This window comes from Alosa sapidissima, chromosome 4, assembly GCF_018492685.1.
Source record: "Alosa sapidissima isolate fAloSap1 chromosome 4, fAloSap1.pri, whole genome shotgun sequence".
Classification (NCBI taxonomy): Eukaryota; Metazoa; Chordata; class Actinopteri; order Clupeiformes; family Clupeidae; genus Alosa; species Alosa sapidissima.
The window spans coordinates 8,420,168-8,436,866 of record NC_055960.1 but is presented as its reverse complement, the minus strand read 5'-3'; the positions used below and the strand labels follow the sequence as shown (position 1 = coordinate 8,436,866).

Below are 16,699 nucleotides of genomic sequence, written 5' to 3'. Positions count from 1 at the left end.
GTTTGTCTGTGTGTGTGTGTGTTTGTATGTATGTGTGTGTGTGATGGTGATGATGATGATGATGGTGATGACCTGATATGTGTGTGTGTGTGTGATGGTGATGATGATGGTGGTGATGACCTGACGTGTGTGTGTGTGTGTGTGTGTGTGATGGCGGCGGCGGTGATGATGGTGGTGATGTCCTGATGTGTGTGTGTGTGTGTGATGATGATGATGATGATGATGATGATGATGTGTGCCCCTGATGGAGCTCACTGCACCTGAAGTGTGTGCAGCACGAGACTCACCTGCAGCACGAGACTCACCTGCAGCAGAACTACTGGCTCCTGGTCAGTGAATCCTGATTGGCTGGGATCTTAGATCAGTGAGCCCTGATTGGCTGGGATCTTAGTTTGGGGCAACATATCAACCCGTTCAATCTTATCTGACATCACTGGCTTTGAATAAAAACAAAAACTGTGCCTCTGGCAGAAAGCCTTGTGTGTGTTATATTCTTTATGAAAGACTTGTGTGTGTGTTTGTTATATACTTTAGGAAAGTCTTGTGTGTGTGTGTGTGTGTGTTATATTTTTAAGAAAGCCTTGTGTGTGTGTGTGTGTGTTATATTTTTAGGAAAGCCTTGTGTGTGTGTGTGTGTTATATTTTTAGGAAAGCCTTGTGTTTGTGTGTGTTATATTTTTTATGATAGCCGTGTGTGTGTAGTTTTTATGTGTCTTGTGTATTTCAGTAGGTTCTTTGTTCCAGTGATGCTAATTTTGAACAGGTGTAGTATCTCACTGATAAATGATTATAAACAGGTGTAGTATCACTGATAAATGATTATAAACAGGTGTAGTTGTGTGTCACTGATAAATGATTACAAAACAGGTGTAGTGTTAGAGTGTATGTTTACTGTGTATCCATTCCATGACGAGAATATGTTCTAACTAACACACTGTAGGAGTGAGTTGAAAACGTACTCAAGTAGAAGGTTGGTCAAACAGATCTTTGCCACCATTTACTGGATTCACTCCCCCTACGCTACCCTATGCTCCGGAACAGCTGCTGTGTTCCACCACGGTACAGGTGCTGCTGTTAATTTGCATATATAAACATAAAATCTCAAAAACTTGTAATACATTTTGTCTTTGGTATGATGTCATTAATCAACTGGAGAAGTTTCATAGTGATATAAATTATTCCCCCCCCTATTAGAGTGTTGAGCACAACTTTGGCCTTTAATCTAAAAAAATAATAAAAAAAAAATATGTTCCACTCCATCCTCGGCGGAAGACTTTTAGTATATGATTCAGGAGGGTATTAGGACCAATAAAAACGATAAGGCATTTCTGTTGCAATTTTCTTTTTGGGCTAGATTGACTGGCCTAATAGGCCTATTCTAACTTTCGCACTGCACCATGGACTTCTCTTCGTCATTCACACACACAGAACACAAACACGCTGAATTAAATGCCCATGGCTGCACATGTCATTTTACATTAAGTCGTCCACTCTCAAGTGAAGGGAATAGGCCTACATTTCTTGCACATCAGACTGCCAGTAAGGCTCGCAGCGAAGGACGTTGCTGAGCACGCCCACATACCGTTTATCTAATGTGGCGCAGGCGCAACACAGCACCGAACACTTGGTAGACGCGGTCCCGTTCCCCAACGCCGCACTCTCTACAGGTGAGACACTCTACACGTTTAACTTCAGGCTCTACCGCGGTGCGACGCCAGCCTCATAGATATTGGAGCCTATCAGGTAAAGCAAGCCTCTACTTCAGACTCACTGACGAACACGTGGTAGACGCGGTCCCGTTCCCCAACGCCGCACTCTCTACAGGTGAGACACGCTACACGTTTAACTTCAGGCTCTACCGCGGTGCGACGCCAGCCTCATAGATATTGGAGCCTATCAGGTAAAGCAAGCCTCTACTTCAGACTCACTCGGGAAAAAGTTTGATAAAACAATTCACATTGTGGATTTCATAATTGTGATATGTAGATGGAATAGACGCATTAACATTCATTTATCTGGACCACAAACGAGCGCTTTCCTTTATAATTTACATTAAATCCGTCCAAATGTTTGGGAAAGTTGTTGCGTTGTGTTCAGCCGCGCAAGAGGGGCGATGTGGAGGCGTTTACCTGCATGCTGGTTAACTCGGTGTCCTCAGACTGCGCAGTAAAGTTTGCCCTTCGTAGGCCTCCGAAAACCTCGCGGACATGTTGAGATGGGGTGGGGGCCAGGAGATTCAAATGGAGAAGTTTATGTTTGCGAGCTTTAACAATTTAAAACCCAACGGTTTATCCATTGTGGCTACTTTCATCTCTGCAGACTCTTTAAAAAGTAAGCTACTACCAGTCAGCCATTCAAGTCCTTTGTGTATCTTTATGTTACAGTCCTGGTCCTTTTTGGGACAAAAGTATTGATCATAGGCCAAGTCATCCCACGCAGCTATTGATATCTGACGACACGCTGACAGGGATCCGATTGGCACGATTGCATTCATTCCTTAAATGTGAACAAACATTACACTACCAGCACACACACGTTTATTACATTAAGCACATTGGAGGCTCCACTTAGATAGATAGACAGATAGATAGATACTTTATTGATCCCCAAGGGAAAATTCAACTTTTATTTACCATGATCCCTAGCCTGGCGAGCCAGACCCACATTAAAATGTAGGGTCTGGGCACTCACCGTTCGCAGTGCTCAGTCCGAGGGGCGGAATAATCAGTTGTCTTTCAAATTCCCTCTGCAAGCAATAGGACGCAATAGGATATTTGTTTTCAAGTAGCAGGGAATTCAAGCCAAACCGTTGAAGCTCTGCCATCAATCATTATGTTAAGCCCACCAAACGACTCTATACACAATTTCAATGCCCTGATTAAGTTTCGATTTCTGGAGCTCACAAGCCAACGGAGAGTTGCTAGACTAGCCCTGGCAGCAAATGTAATTGTAGCCCTGCTGGGGAGCGTCTAGATTTCTAGGCTACATGATCCCCCTAACTCAGTGATTTTCAACCAGTGTGCCGTGAGAGATCAGGTGTACCGCGGGAAATTGTCCAATTTCACTTAATTGGTCCTAAACATTAACTATTTAGTTATTGCAAAGTAGGCTAGGATATTGTTGAGTAGGCTATCTGTGCCTGCAATGTAGCCTTGAGAACTGGCGGCGAAAATGGATATTAGAAAGCTACAGTGGGCAGTGCTTCGACTCACTCGCGGTCCATGCGGTATCACGCGACTTTAATTTGTATTTTTCCAGTGAGACGCTGCAACAACCCAAACAACCGGTAGATGGCTCAAGTGAGCAGGGTGTCTCGTAAAAAGAAATGGAGCCTGGAAAACCCTACACAGACTTCACTACAGACTTTAGCAGACTGGTTTAGAAATAATGTAATAGCCAGAAATATGCCTGCCCTGCCCTAATAAAGAAATATTTGGTTAACTGCGAGTGAATCCCGTTTGCAGCCGTAGACGCAGGACAAATGAAACATTCTGGTCTTCTCCGAGTGCAACGATGATAGACAGACATCATTTGGAGTATTAACCTCCGTTGCTCAGCCAAATGCCTTCCTGTTACGTCCTGTTATCACGGAGTTACAGGCGATAAACGATTTTTGATGGTCACAAGTTTACTTCATTAGGGACTGTTCGTTATTTATTTAAGGGGCTACCGGAGGAGTTTTGGGAGCATTAGTCCAAAAAGACGTGACCCTCCCTCGCCAGCAATACATTTTTCTATGACCCTCCAAAGTGATTATGAAAGAATCACTGTGAACTTTTTCCGGATTTATCGCCTACTGTATTTTAACGTTTTCACATATTTGGCCATAAGCCGTTTATCATAGGCTATCACGAAACCAAACTACAAAGGCGAACACTTTAACAGGGGGAATTAATTGGGCATGAATCATGCTGAACGCTATTTCGCTACCTTAGAATAATAAGGTTCTATCTGCGTTTTGAGTAGGTAGAATCGGGATGATTGAAACGGGGACGAATGAAACATTCCGGTTTTCTCCGAGTGCAACGACAGTCATCATTTGGACAAAACATGGAGCATATTAACCTCCGTTGCTCAGCCAAATGCCTTCCTGTTACGTCCTGGTATCACGGAGTTACAAGCGATAAACGATTTTTGATGGTCACAAGTTTACTTCATTAGTGGTTTATTTTTTTGGATTATTAAAGAGTGTTTTTCATTTAAAGGGTTGACTTCGTGCTTATTCAGTAGAGCATGTAGTGCTCTCCCCAATCCCAGACGTTCACATTGCATGTTTGTTTGTAATGGATGCAACCGCGAGATAGGCTATGCATTTGACAATGAGTTGTTAACAGAACCAAGACCTATAGCCCAGCAGCAATCTAGTGACTGATCGTTATTTATTGAAGGGGCCACCGGAGGAATTTTGAGTGCTTCAGTTGGAAGTTGCATGACCCTCTCTTGCCTGCTAGAAATTGTTCAATGACCCTCCGACAGAATTGTTAAAAAAGACATGACCCTCCCCTGCCAATTGTCTTCCGCCCGCGCCACAGCCACACACTTTGTGATAACGTTCTTAAATCAATCTTTCCCGTGAGCTTGCATACCAGTCCTTCCTTTTCAAATGTGTTGCGCCTGTTTGCACAATTTCACAAATAATCATATGTGATTAATAGTATGACAAATAATCCCTGTGCACGGGGACCGAAACAATGCATGCCAACTGTTTCCGTGTTTATCACGTATTTTAACTTTCCCCGCTGTCTTGCCGTTTTAATGTTTTCGCGTAGAATATCCCATATTTTAATACTCTCATAACAGCCCTGCCATCGGGCCTGTCTCTGTGTTGCTCTGTTGCTACCCCTTGCCCTTCCAACGAAACAGATGTCTTCAAATAATCGTTTTCTTTGCTTGAAGGCGAACTTAGAGTGATGTTAACCTATTTAAGTTTAACGGCGCGATTGTCGCGAAAGCACGATTCATTGGCGCTTGCATGTTCGGCCTTATGTCTACGTGCGCACCTGAGGCTACTCGGCTGCAAGAGAAATAATTTCCCCTGTTTGTATGTTCACTGCAAGTTGGCCTACCATAACTTACCAACTCTGCACTGTAGACTGGCTATTTATATTTTTCTGTGAAATAAGCAAATGTATTTGTTCAACTTTATGAAGCAGAATTACGCATAGGGTACTTGGAACATAATACATTTGACAAAGGAAAGATGAATGTTGCTAGTGACAAAATATTAACTTTCAGTGTTTTACGATGTCTTTGTCATGGGGAAGTGTTTTTCCCCATGCATTTATTCTAGGTTACTGTCAGTGACTGCCGTGAGAGAAGCGGGTTCTGTGTTTCGTTCATGTCAGTGACTGACGCGAGAGAAGCGGGGTCTGTGTTGTGTTGCGTTGCGTTGCGTTAATTTATTTTCATTGGGCATACCGTGCCGTGCCGTCCACAGCTCTTCAGTTCTGACAAAGCCAAAATTACTCCTTTTGAAACAATGAGTGCAGGAAGCGCGTTTGTATGGTTATATTGCTTGACGGAGGGGGGGGGGGGGTGGTGTCCCAAGCAGCTTTCAGCCATAAGGCTACTTTGAGAACATTTCAATTCACCCGACACTAATATTCAAAATGTTGAAAACTATTTCGGCATAGCCTATAAAGCAGTTTAATTAAATGGAATGTTAGTTGTAAACAAACGAGCTACTTGGTGAGGCTTGGCCTCACAGATGCGCTCGTGCCTTAGATGGCAGGAAAAATCTTCACGATAGGCCTATTAAATAACCACCCGATTCACGTTGGCTGGGGGGAAGGGGGGCCATCAGACAATTGTGCCCAGTTAATCCGGCCCATCCCCCAAAAAATCACACCTTCCCACCTCTGACAGCTTAAAAGAAGTCAAGAGGACTCCTTACTCACAGACCTATTCACAAACCTGCTGTTTTGAAATCCTATGCAGCTACAGGAGCTTCCAATCGCGAGGAAGCAATTTTGCATTGTAGGCATAACTAACATGCAATAACGCCGCCAACAACAACCAAAACTAGGCTAATCATTGTCAACATGTACATTAAATGTAACATTATTGTGAATCAAATTAAAATGTTCTCTTTTGCAAACGTAGGCATAGTAACAGAATAATTTAATAATGTTACAAAGATACTACATCAATCCGTATGTTTCATTGGGCCACTAGGCTATTTGTTTTGCCTTGATTCATTTAGGCTAGGCCTTTTTATTCAGGGGCCGTATTCACAAAGAATTTTAAGGCTAAAAGTAGCTCCTAACTGGCGAATTTAGGAGCAACTCCTAAAAATAATGGGCGTGGCACTCCTAACTTCAGGACTCCTAATTTTTTCACAAAAAGTAATTCACGAAGCATTTTAGACCTAAAAGTAGCACCGAAGTCTGGGACAGCTTAAGTCGAGAGGACTCCTAACTCACTAAGACCTATTCATAAACAGCTTTTTTGTGGCATTTTACGTTGCGATGTTTTGAAATAGCCTATGCACAACAGGAGCTTCCAATCGCGAGGGAACAATTTTGCATTCATAAAAGGGATGCAATAACGCCACCAACAACAACCAAAACTACTCATTGTTAACATGTAAATGAAATGTAACGTTTCATTGTGAATCAAATTAAAATGTTCTCCTCTTTGCAAACTGTAGCCTAGGCATATGGTGACAGATTAATTTAATAATGTTGCAAAGGTAGGCTACTGCATCAATCCATAGGCCTATGTTTCATTAGGCTACTAAGCTATCTGTTTTGCCTTACTCTTTATTCATTTAGGCTAGGCCTTTTTATTCAGTTATTAATCATCTTCCGTCCTTCGCACTACTTGTGTAGCGCACGCATTCTCCGACCTGTCACCTGTCAGTCATCATCGGAAGAGAGGTGTTGGGAATTCCCGCGTTACAATCGTCAGCCAATCAAGGTGGTCACTTCAGTCAAGCTCGTGCATGAGTAATGACGTCATCCATAGCCACGAAGACTCACTCCTAGTTTAGGAGTTGTCTGAAAGGCTTTGTGAATAACTTTTAAGAGAAAACTCCAATCTAAAATCTGTAAGTGCGATTTAGGAGTAGCCTACTCCTAGTAGTAAGATAAAAGCCTTTGTGAATAGCCTACGGCCCCAGTTATTCATCATCTTCCGTCCTTGTGTAGCGCACGCATTCTGAGACCTGTCACTCATCATCGTAAGGGAGGTGTTTGGAATCATGCCCGCCAGCCCGCGTTACAATCATCAGCCAATCAGCCAATCAAGGTGGTCACGCTTGCCCATTTACCCAAATTAATGTTCGAATATTACTGATGATCATTGTTATTTAAGAACATGCAGTGTGCGTAGGGTACCAAAAACATCTTGCTCGTAAAAAAGCATCATAACGCACATTCTGGCGGGTCTGTTATTTACTGTAGGCTGCGCAAACCACATGCCTTTATTTTGGGCAAGCCTGCATTCATTCAACCTTTATTTATTCTCGGAGGGTCATTGAGGGAAGCCCTCATTTTCAATGAAGCCGAAATTACAGAAGCGAAGCAAAGCGCCCCACAAACAAGACAACATTCGAGGCCTTCTGTTGAAGAATTTTATATAAAGCCTGCGCTGACAGTAATCCTCCAGCCCCTGATAGGCCTACCACAGCTGTGGATAGTGTGGAATGTTCAAGTAATAACACAATCCAATGTGTGTCTCAATTGTCCCCCGCTGACCACCTCACACATTTCTCTAGATTTTGCAAAGAACTTACATGACACAATGTCATAAAATATGCCAGTTTTAGGACACAGAATAATGTTTGTAATGATGCCAGGTATTGTCGAAGGTGCATGGTGAAGTGAAATTCTTACTTTGGAAAACAAACATTTGCCGATATCATCGCCGATCATCAGAATATTGCAACAGATTCTGTGTTCTGGACTGTAGGTAACTTGTTAAGCCAGTGGTTCTCAAACTTTTATTTCATTCCCCACTTTGATCAAGGGGCATGACTGATGATAGTGGAGATAACGTGTTATCCCGAGGCTTTTGCAAGTCAGCATCTTCGACGGTAGTCTATTAAAAATATAAGTTTTCAATGTCCTAAACGGAGAGCCATACTTTATTGTTTTTAACGATCTCTATGCTACTCACAAAAATGTAGGCATGGGGACATGATGAAGTAGGTTATCCAACTGTCGTGTGTTAAATTATTGTGATTACGAGCCAGTGGTTTTCAAACATTATGCGTGACTCGGACATCTAACTAAATGCAACAGGCTCATATCGTCCTCGCATTCGCAAAAAGAGGACCAGTGTTTTGTCAAATTGCAAATAGCTATTCGTTTTAACTATTTTTTTATGATGGTAGCCTATACAAAAAGCACTTCATACTATCTTAATCTTGGAATATGGGGAGGGAAGTGGCGCGTCTGCAGTCAGCCAAATATGAATGTAATTCTGTGGCATAAAGCAGATGTAATTGTTTATTGTACAGAAAAATAAAAATGACATGTCAAGCAGTCAATTGACTACATTGCAGTCAAGAAGTAGGGCAAATTAATTTACGAAACCAAAACGTGGGTCATAGTTGTCTAAGCCTCTATTGCGTAGCCTGTTAAAAACGTCGCCAGATAGTATTAAATCGGCAACAACATTGTTTTCTGCAGAAGCCTACCCAAGGCTACAGATTAATTCTGAACAGTTATTTCTCTACTGGCTCAATTATCACACCACTGTTTTGATTTGCGTAGTTGCGTTAACCCCAACACTGACAATAATGTAGACGGCACATTTCGATTTTCGTGTAGTCAAGCCTTAAGCACCCAAGTAGCCTAAATCGAGGTAATGTTTAATTATGCATGATTTATTTTGTTATTGAATTGTAGGCTGGGATTACTCTCGGCAACAATTATGTAAGGGACGGCAGGCAGAGCGACGCACAGTGGCTGAAAGTGGTACTAAAGCTTCACGCAGCTTCACGCCGCGTAATGCGCGAATGAAGTGGTCATTTGAAAGCGATGCCCACTGTAGATACGCATTTGGCTCCAGAACATAATCATGATATGGCGGCGACAATCAAGGCCAAAGAAGTATGGAGCTAAATTTGTCTCAATCAGGCTTGGAATTTCACCATTCTGGGGGCAAGGCCACTTGGCCTTCAGTTGGGCATATTTGGTGGGGGGCACAAAGGCCCCATGTCAGGGCCCCAAGGCCAAAGTTAACTATACAGTAGTAGGCTATAAAAATGATCAAAGTTGTATTTAGCCTATTCACTGTAGTAGACCTGCATCACTGTATGAAACATTACAAAAACATGAAACATGACATATTACATAGAACTGTAAATCATCTGATCATCTAATATTTACAGATATATAGGCTATATATAACATTTATTTTATATTTGGCCTGTTATGAAATCATGTATTGAACAATTTAAGCACAGCTCAGCTTTAAGAAACTCAAATAGCCTAGATGCATGCTTAGCATTTTGTGATCATTAATGCTACTTTCACATACTCTTAGTCAGCTGTCCTCTGATTTACCAATATCTAGGCGATATTTGTAACATTTATTTTGTATTTGGCCCGTTATTAAATCATGTGGAACAGTGCAAAAGCCAAAATTTGGAGACATCCATGGATGTCGAACTTTACTGCAAATTCAAAACTGGATTACTCTGGAACGGCTAACTGTACAGGGGACTGCTTTACACCTTTGTGTTCGGTAAGGTCTCCTGTTTATTCTGATATATGGTTTGTCATGTGTTAAAAGAAGGGTTCGTAAAGTATTCCACCGAGATGAATGGGTAGGGAGATCATGGGACGCAAAACCTTCAGTAGAATGTATGATTAAATTGAATGATATTATTTACTTTTCTCGCGAACCGTTCAACACAGCAATTATCGGCTAACATTGTTTAAAAGGTGAGAAAAAGCTCTTTCATGTGATACTTGTGATGTCTGTGTGATGAATAGGCTACGTCGCGAGTAGTTCAACTGAAAAAGGGTGAATTTGGACGCACTTTCTTTCTTGCGCTGTCACTTTCTCCACTGCGTAAAAGACTAAATTAATTTGCGCTGTGAATGCCAAGATTATTTTGACAGGCCACAGGCTAAATAAAAATCGCTATTAGTAGGACGCAAAGCAGAATATTGAAAGAAGGGGGCACCAAGGCCACCGTGGCCTGTAAACCTCTGATTTTCAAAGGGGCCTCACGGCCAATGCAAGGGGCTACGACGGCCATGGCCGTCGTGGCCGCCGTGAAATTCTTTCCCTGGTCTCAATAATATTTGTATATGTGCAGAGGGGGATCCACAAATATTTCTTGATTTGCATGTGTGTTTTGATGTCTACAAATAAAAAAAATAATATTTGTAACTCGTATATTGATTTTTACAAATATAGATGTGCATTTGTAAATACAAGAAATTCACATTTATAAAACCGAAAATTTCATTTGTGAAATGTGATTCTGCATTTGTGGATCACCAGCACACGCATTCTTCGCTTTCCAAAGTTACGTGTTTTTGAGACTTTCTTCACATGAAAGTCACACAAATCCACACATAAATAGGCCTACTTTAATTCACCGGCACACAGAAATCGCAATCCAGTAGATGGCGACATCCACAAATATTTCTTGACTTGCATTTGTGTTTTGACATCCACAAATAAAAAAAAAAAAAAAAAAAAAATCATTTATAACTTGTAAATTGGTTTTCACAATTGTAGATGTGTATTTGTAAACGAAATGGCATTGGTAAAACTGAAAATTGCCTTTGTGAAATCTAATTTTGCATTTGTGGATCACCAGCACACACAGTTTTCGTTTTCGCATTTGTGGATCAGCATTTGTGGATCACGTATTTTTGAGACAAACTTTGCGGCAGAGAAGCCACCCAGATCCACAAGTAGCCTGCTGACACTGTCTAATCCAGTAGATGGCAGTGTTGTTCTATGGGACTCGTAACCAAAGATTCTTTGCTCATAACACACAGAGCTAGCGAACCTAGTTCTTAAATCTAACAAGTTATGCCTTTTACAACAAGCTTTTTGATGGATAAGTGGTGTTTAATTTCCATAATCTTTGTTTAGTAAACGCATAAAACTGTCAGTTTGCAAGCGAAATCAAGAATTACGATCTTTGAGTTTGAGAAATATTTGTGGATCCCCCTCTGCGCATACATGTATGCAAATATTATTGAGACAAATTTAGCTCCATAAAGAAGCAACGGGTGTCTCTGATTGACGGCAAGTGTCTACACGACTCTGGGTTTTTTGAAACCGGTGAATTTATTTGATCGGTTAATGGCCTCCTTACACCAAACAACTTTGACAAGATTTGGGAAAGATTCTTAAGAGTGGAGTCTTTTGAATAAAGCTTGAATGGGAGGCATTAGTTAAAAGACTACAATCTCAAGAATCTTTCCCAAATCTTGTCAAAGTTGTTTGGTGTAAGGGGGCCATTAGGTGTTTGCCTCAAGCAATATGGCTGCCGATGACTGCTAGATAAGTAGGCCTACTTGAAAAGGAAAGATGCAGAATCTGAACTGATCTGTAAACAAATGAGATTACGCTGTGTGGAATTCTGTTACATTTTTAGTTGATGGTGTGCTGCTGTACACGGCCCTCGTATACCAGGAGCCTCCGCTCATCACCAAGATCAAAAAGGAACTGGAGCAGCTTTTAAAGGTGATGCTGCTCTCTGATGTTGCCCTGATGAACTCAGGAAAGGTCCTAGGTCATACTATCTACATGGTAATGTGGGGAAATGTTTGTTTGTGTGGAGACTGAAGTCCACCACACCGAGGACATCATGCCTCCCTCTCCCTCTTGTCAGCACAGCAGCAGGAGCATCAGGCTGAGTTAAGAGAATCAGCGCAGAATGGCCCTCACCAGGATCCTGATTGCTGGAGGGCTGCTACTCTGCCTCTACACACTCTGCTCCTCCACAGCAACGGCAGAGCCGTAAGTGTGTGTATATATATATATATATATATATCACACACACACACACACACACACACACACACAGCAACACCAGAGCCGTGAGTATACACCCCCCCCCCCCCCACACACACACACACAGCAACACCAGAGCCGTGAGTATACACCCCCCCCCCCCCCCACACACACACACACACACAGCCACGCCAGAGCCGTCAGTATACATACACACACACACACACACAGCAACGCCAGAGCCGTGAGTATACATACCCCTTGTCCACACAGATCACCTCTTGTACCTCCTGCTGAGGCTAGCAAGGGGCATCCATCAGGTGGAGAGGGTAGTGGGGGCATCTATCAGATGGAGGGGGTAGTGGGGGCATCTATCAGATGGAGGGTAGTGGGAACCAAATGAGAGATAAAGGATGCTTTGTGGTTCCCTTTTGGAGGTGGGATGTGTAGTCTTTGGCACGCGGACAGGGTTCCGTGTAGTGCTGGGCGGTATCACCAAAAATGTATATGACGGTTTCATGGTATATGACGGAATTTTTTTTTTTCATGCCTAATCAGGTGTTCAGCATTTTCTACTGAACAGAACAGAATTCATGTGGATGTCTTGTTAGCCAACCATGACAGTCAGGATCTTTACTAGCCAGCTAGTATTGTTCAGTTCATGTCTAGAACATTTTTATTTTTAAGGTGAGATGAATGATCCGATCGCCTACTAGCCAAATAGTTACAGCTGTGGAACAATCTCTGTGGAAACTATAGAAATTTTGTGCCGGGAAATCCCTTAACGTTTTTCCTTAACTAAGGAAACCATTTATGGTATTCCGTGCAACACCCTTAAATAAATCCCTTACTTAAGGAGAAATTAAGCCTTAAGGAGAAATTGAGCCTTAAGGGTCACAAACAGGGGTCCTGTCTGAAACAGTGTCGTGCGGTGCAGCGTTCCGAACGTTGTGTAATCAAATGCACCGGTATGGCGGTATATTAAACATTCATATCATAACGAAAATATACACCGGTATTCTGTGAACCGGTATACCGCCCAGCACACCTGCAGTATACATGGAACTAGTGCTATCTCCTCATTTGCAAGCATGAGTGGCATTAAAACATCCCCTTAGTCCTGGGCTTGCCAACCTTTTTTGGCAGGTGAGCCTATTTTACATTACATTACATTACATTTGGCTGACGCTTTTTAACCAAAGCGACTAACAACATGGTAAACAGTAAGTTTTAGAACAATTCTCACAATTTTAGGACAGTTTAAAAAAAAACATTAGAGTACAGTAAGAATAAGTGCGTCGGTGAGTGCTGTTTTTAACATTTACTTGTCAGTTTAAAACGGCTGGTGAGTGCTAGGATCAGTAAGACTTGTTGTAAGTGTTGCTATGAGAGTAGATGTTCTCTAAAGAGCTGGGTCTTCAGGAGTTTTTTGAAAGTGGAAAAGGATGTCCCTGCCCTTGTAGGAACTGGCAGTGTGTTCCACCAACGAGGAACAACAGATGAGAAAAGTTTGGATTGGTTTGAGCGCACCGGTGGTAGAGCTAGACGTCGTTCGTCAGAGGAGCGCAGCGGTCTGGAGGTAGTGTAAGTCTGTATGAGGGCATTCAAGTAGGTGGGAGCAGAACCGGAGACTACTTTGTAGGCAAGCGTTAGAGACTTGAATTTGATGCGGGCCGCCATAGGTAGCCAGTGTAGCTGGATGAGCAGCGGGGTAACATGTGCCCTTTTGGGTTGGTTGTAGACCAGGCGCGCCGCCGCGTTCTGGATCATCTGAAGTGGTTTCACTGCGCAGGCTGGGAGACCTGTCAGGAGGGCATTGCAGTAGTCGAGTCGTGAGATGACTATTGCCTGAACCAGAAGTTGGGTAGCATCTTGAGTCAATTAAGTCCTGATTTTCCGTATGTTGTAGAGTGCAAAACGGCATGACCGGGCGACTGAGGCAACATGATCCGAGAAGTTTAGTTGGTTGTCAAGAACAACTCCTAGATTTCTTGCAGTCCTGGTCGGTGAAACAGACAGGGAGTCAAATTTGATGTTGATGTCGTGGTGTATGGTAGGTTTAGCTGGGATGACCAGCAGTTCAGTCTTTGATTTTTTGATTTTGATGTCACAAAATGTTGGCGACCCATATCACAATATGAGCGCGCATCTCATCTCTGGTGTAACATCCAGTCGAGAGCGGTACTTTGATTTTTAAGCACATCAATCAAATATGTCATCCGCGCTGTCTTAAGTTTATTTTTACGTTGCTAGTACATACTAGTTTCAAGAGGTTTTTATAAATATATATTCTTATGTAACATGCTAGTACATTTTAAGATGCCTTATACTCAGCCGACCCCCATTTGAATTTCAGGCGACATGGGGTCCTGACCCCAAGGTTGGGAAACGATGCCTTAGTCATTTAATGGTCATTTAATCTGTACGAATGCTCAGAGGGGGTGTGGGGAAACACATTGCATCTCTGTAGGTCGTTCCTGGTGACCTTCCCTGCCCAGATGAGGTCAGCATCCGAAGCCAAACTGTGTGCCAGCCTCCAGAGTCCTAACGAGACTCTGCACATGTCCATATATCTGACCACCGGAGACGAGAAGAAGATGCTGCACCAGGAGACGTCAGACACAGACTTCCACCGCTGCGTCCACTTCCAGGTCAGTAGCCGGGCCAGGTACATCCACACCTGCAGGGCAGGGGCCAGGTACATACACACCTGCAGGTCCAACTACAAGCACAGGTAGACTGGGCCACAGCGTGCACTCCTCAAGCTCCAGATACGTAGCTGTGTGTGTGTGTAAAATGAGCAGGTGATTGTGCTGCCCCCTTCTGCTTAGATGTAGAGTGGCCACTCTACCTGCTGTAGGTTAGCCTGTAGTCACTACCTGCTGTAGGTTAGCCTGTGATTGTGGTCACTACCTGCTGTAGGTTAGCCTGTGGTCACTCTACCTGCTCTAGGTTAGCCTGTGATTGTGGTCACTACCTGCTGTAGGTTAGCCTGTGGTCACTCTACCTGCTCTAGGTTAGCCAGTGATCTTGTGTTTACTCTGTTGTTGAACAGGCCCCATCGGTAAATAAAGACTCTGTGCAGAGTATCAAAGTAGAGGTCCAAGGTCGTACATCTCACTGGACTTCAGAGAGTCGGGTGAAGTTCAGGCCAAAACCTGATCCTGTGACCTTCATCCAGACAGATAAACCCATATACAGTCCAGGCCAAACAGGTACGTCCTCCTATAGACGCTTGCATGTACAGCTCAGGCCAAACGGGTACGTCCAGTCATAATAGACGCTTGCATGTACAGCCCAGGCCAAACGGGTACGTCCAGTCATAATAGACGCTTGCATGTACAGCCCAGGCTAAACAGGTACGTCCTCCTATAGACGCTTGCATGTGGTCGCAGAGTCAGTTGTTGTAAACACCCAGATGGTCCAGTTCAAGGTCTGATTCTAACTCTGATTCTCACTTGCAGTGCATTTCAGAGTGGTTACCATGGATACGGAATTCATTCCCCTTCAGCAGAAGGTGAGTCCTGCTGAGTTTTCTGACTGTTTGTGTAGTGAGATAGACGTCCCCTCAGGAGCTGTACTGTAGTGAGGTAGACGTCCCCTCAGGGACTTGTGTAGCGAGGTAGGCGTCCTCTCACTTGAGCACCCATCCAAAACAAAAAACACGAGCTCCATGACGCGCAGCCTTTATTTACTTTACTTCCTATAGCAGGATTTAGTATACATCTATTAAGTAGCGTATTCTAGTCGCCTCCGCTAATACGATTAATGATCTGCCATTCACAGTGGGGCATGTTCTTCCCTGCACACATGTAAAATATGTTAAGCCTACATTTATTCTGCCTCTCATTGGTGCTTAATGGTGTCTGTTAGTCACTTAGGGCGGCGCAAACCAGAACTCTGGGTATTTCTCATATGCATGTTTCTGATATTCTAATTGACACATACTGCCCATGTTCTGCTCTTGACTTTAAAATAAGAAATGGCAGATTTTGAAGCTGCTCTGCCTGAAGCTCATAACTGCCTAACTGGCATGTGAACAGAAACAGAGTCAACAGAAATGTACGTGTGTGGGCTGAATCTCTTAGCTGAGTGCTTTTTGCTCATATTGGGGAGTTTGGCCCTCTCTCTCTGAGGCGTAATTCAACATAAAAACTGAATGTCTGTGGCTCCCTCTACTGGTAGGTCATGGTAACTGTAACTGCCGACAGCTCGGAGCAGTTCCACGCACTGCTATGTAATCACCATCCATTCCAAATATTCTCCTCTGTAGTGCTTTATAGTGTTGGTTTTTAAACACGATCATCATTTAAATAAAGATAAAAGCACTAATAATTTCTCTTCTGTCTCCACAGTACAGCCTGGTGACGCTTCAGGTGTGTACATAACGGTGTTTTATATATGTATAATCCTGTGAGGGAAATTTGGTCTCTGCATTTAACCCAATCGGTGAATTAGTGAAACACAAACGGCACACAGTGAACACACAGTGAAGTGAAGCACACACTAATCCCGACGCAGTGAGCTGCCTGCTACAATGGCGGCGCTCGGGGAGCAGTGAAGGGTTAGGTGCCTTGCTCAAGGGCGCTTCAGCCGCGGCCCACTGGTCGGGGCTCGAACCGGCAACCCTCCGGTTACAAGTCCAGAGTGCTGACCAGTGGGGCCATGGCTGCCCCTCAATGTGATGATAATGATAATTATATTATGTTTATCTAATTTACTAATGATAATTATATTTATCTATCTTACGTGCCTTTATGTTTACTCC

At 43.2% G+C, this 16,699-nt stretch overlaps 1 protein-coding gene across 1 annotated transcript; it reads left to right on the top strand.

The window, feature by feature from the left end:
• Window positions 1–1,641: 1,641 nt before the first annotated feature.
• LOC121706941 (alpha-2-macroglobulin-like protein 1) lies at window positions 1,642–16,319 on the top strand. Its single transcript, XM_042089095.1, has 7 exons — window positions 1,642–1,743; window positions 11,573–11,661; window positions 11,815–11,937; window positions 14,402–14,582; window positions 14,987–15,146; window positions 15,396–15,448; window positions 16,287–16,319. The coding sequence occupies exons 3-7, from the start codon at window positions 11,855–11,857 to the stop codon at window positions 16,317–16,319; spliced, it is 510 nt and encodes a 169-aa protein (XP_041945029.1). The 5' UTR covers window positions 1,642–1,743; window positions 11,573–11,661; window positions 11,815–11,854.
• Window positions 16,320–16,699: the final 380 nt, after the last annotated feature.

What these genes read in the sequence shown, in the direction of transcription:
- LOC121706941 (XM_042089095.1), top strand. Translation starts at nt 11,855, where the DNA reads ATGGCCCTCACCAGGATCCTGATTGCTGGAGGGCTGCTACTCTGCCTC. An exon ending in ACCGCTGCGTCCACTTCCAG is followed by an intron (nt 14,583 to 14,986) that starts GTCAGTAGCCGG and finishes GTTGTTGAACAG; the next exon opens with GCCCCATCGGTAAATAAAGA. An exon ending in TCATTCCCCTTCAGCAGAAG is followed by an intron (nt 15,449 to 16,286) that starts GTGAGTCCTGCT and finishes CTGTCTCCACAG; the next exon opens with TACAGCCTGGTGACGCTTCA.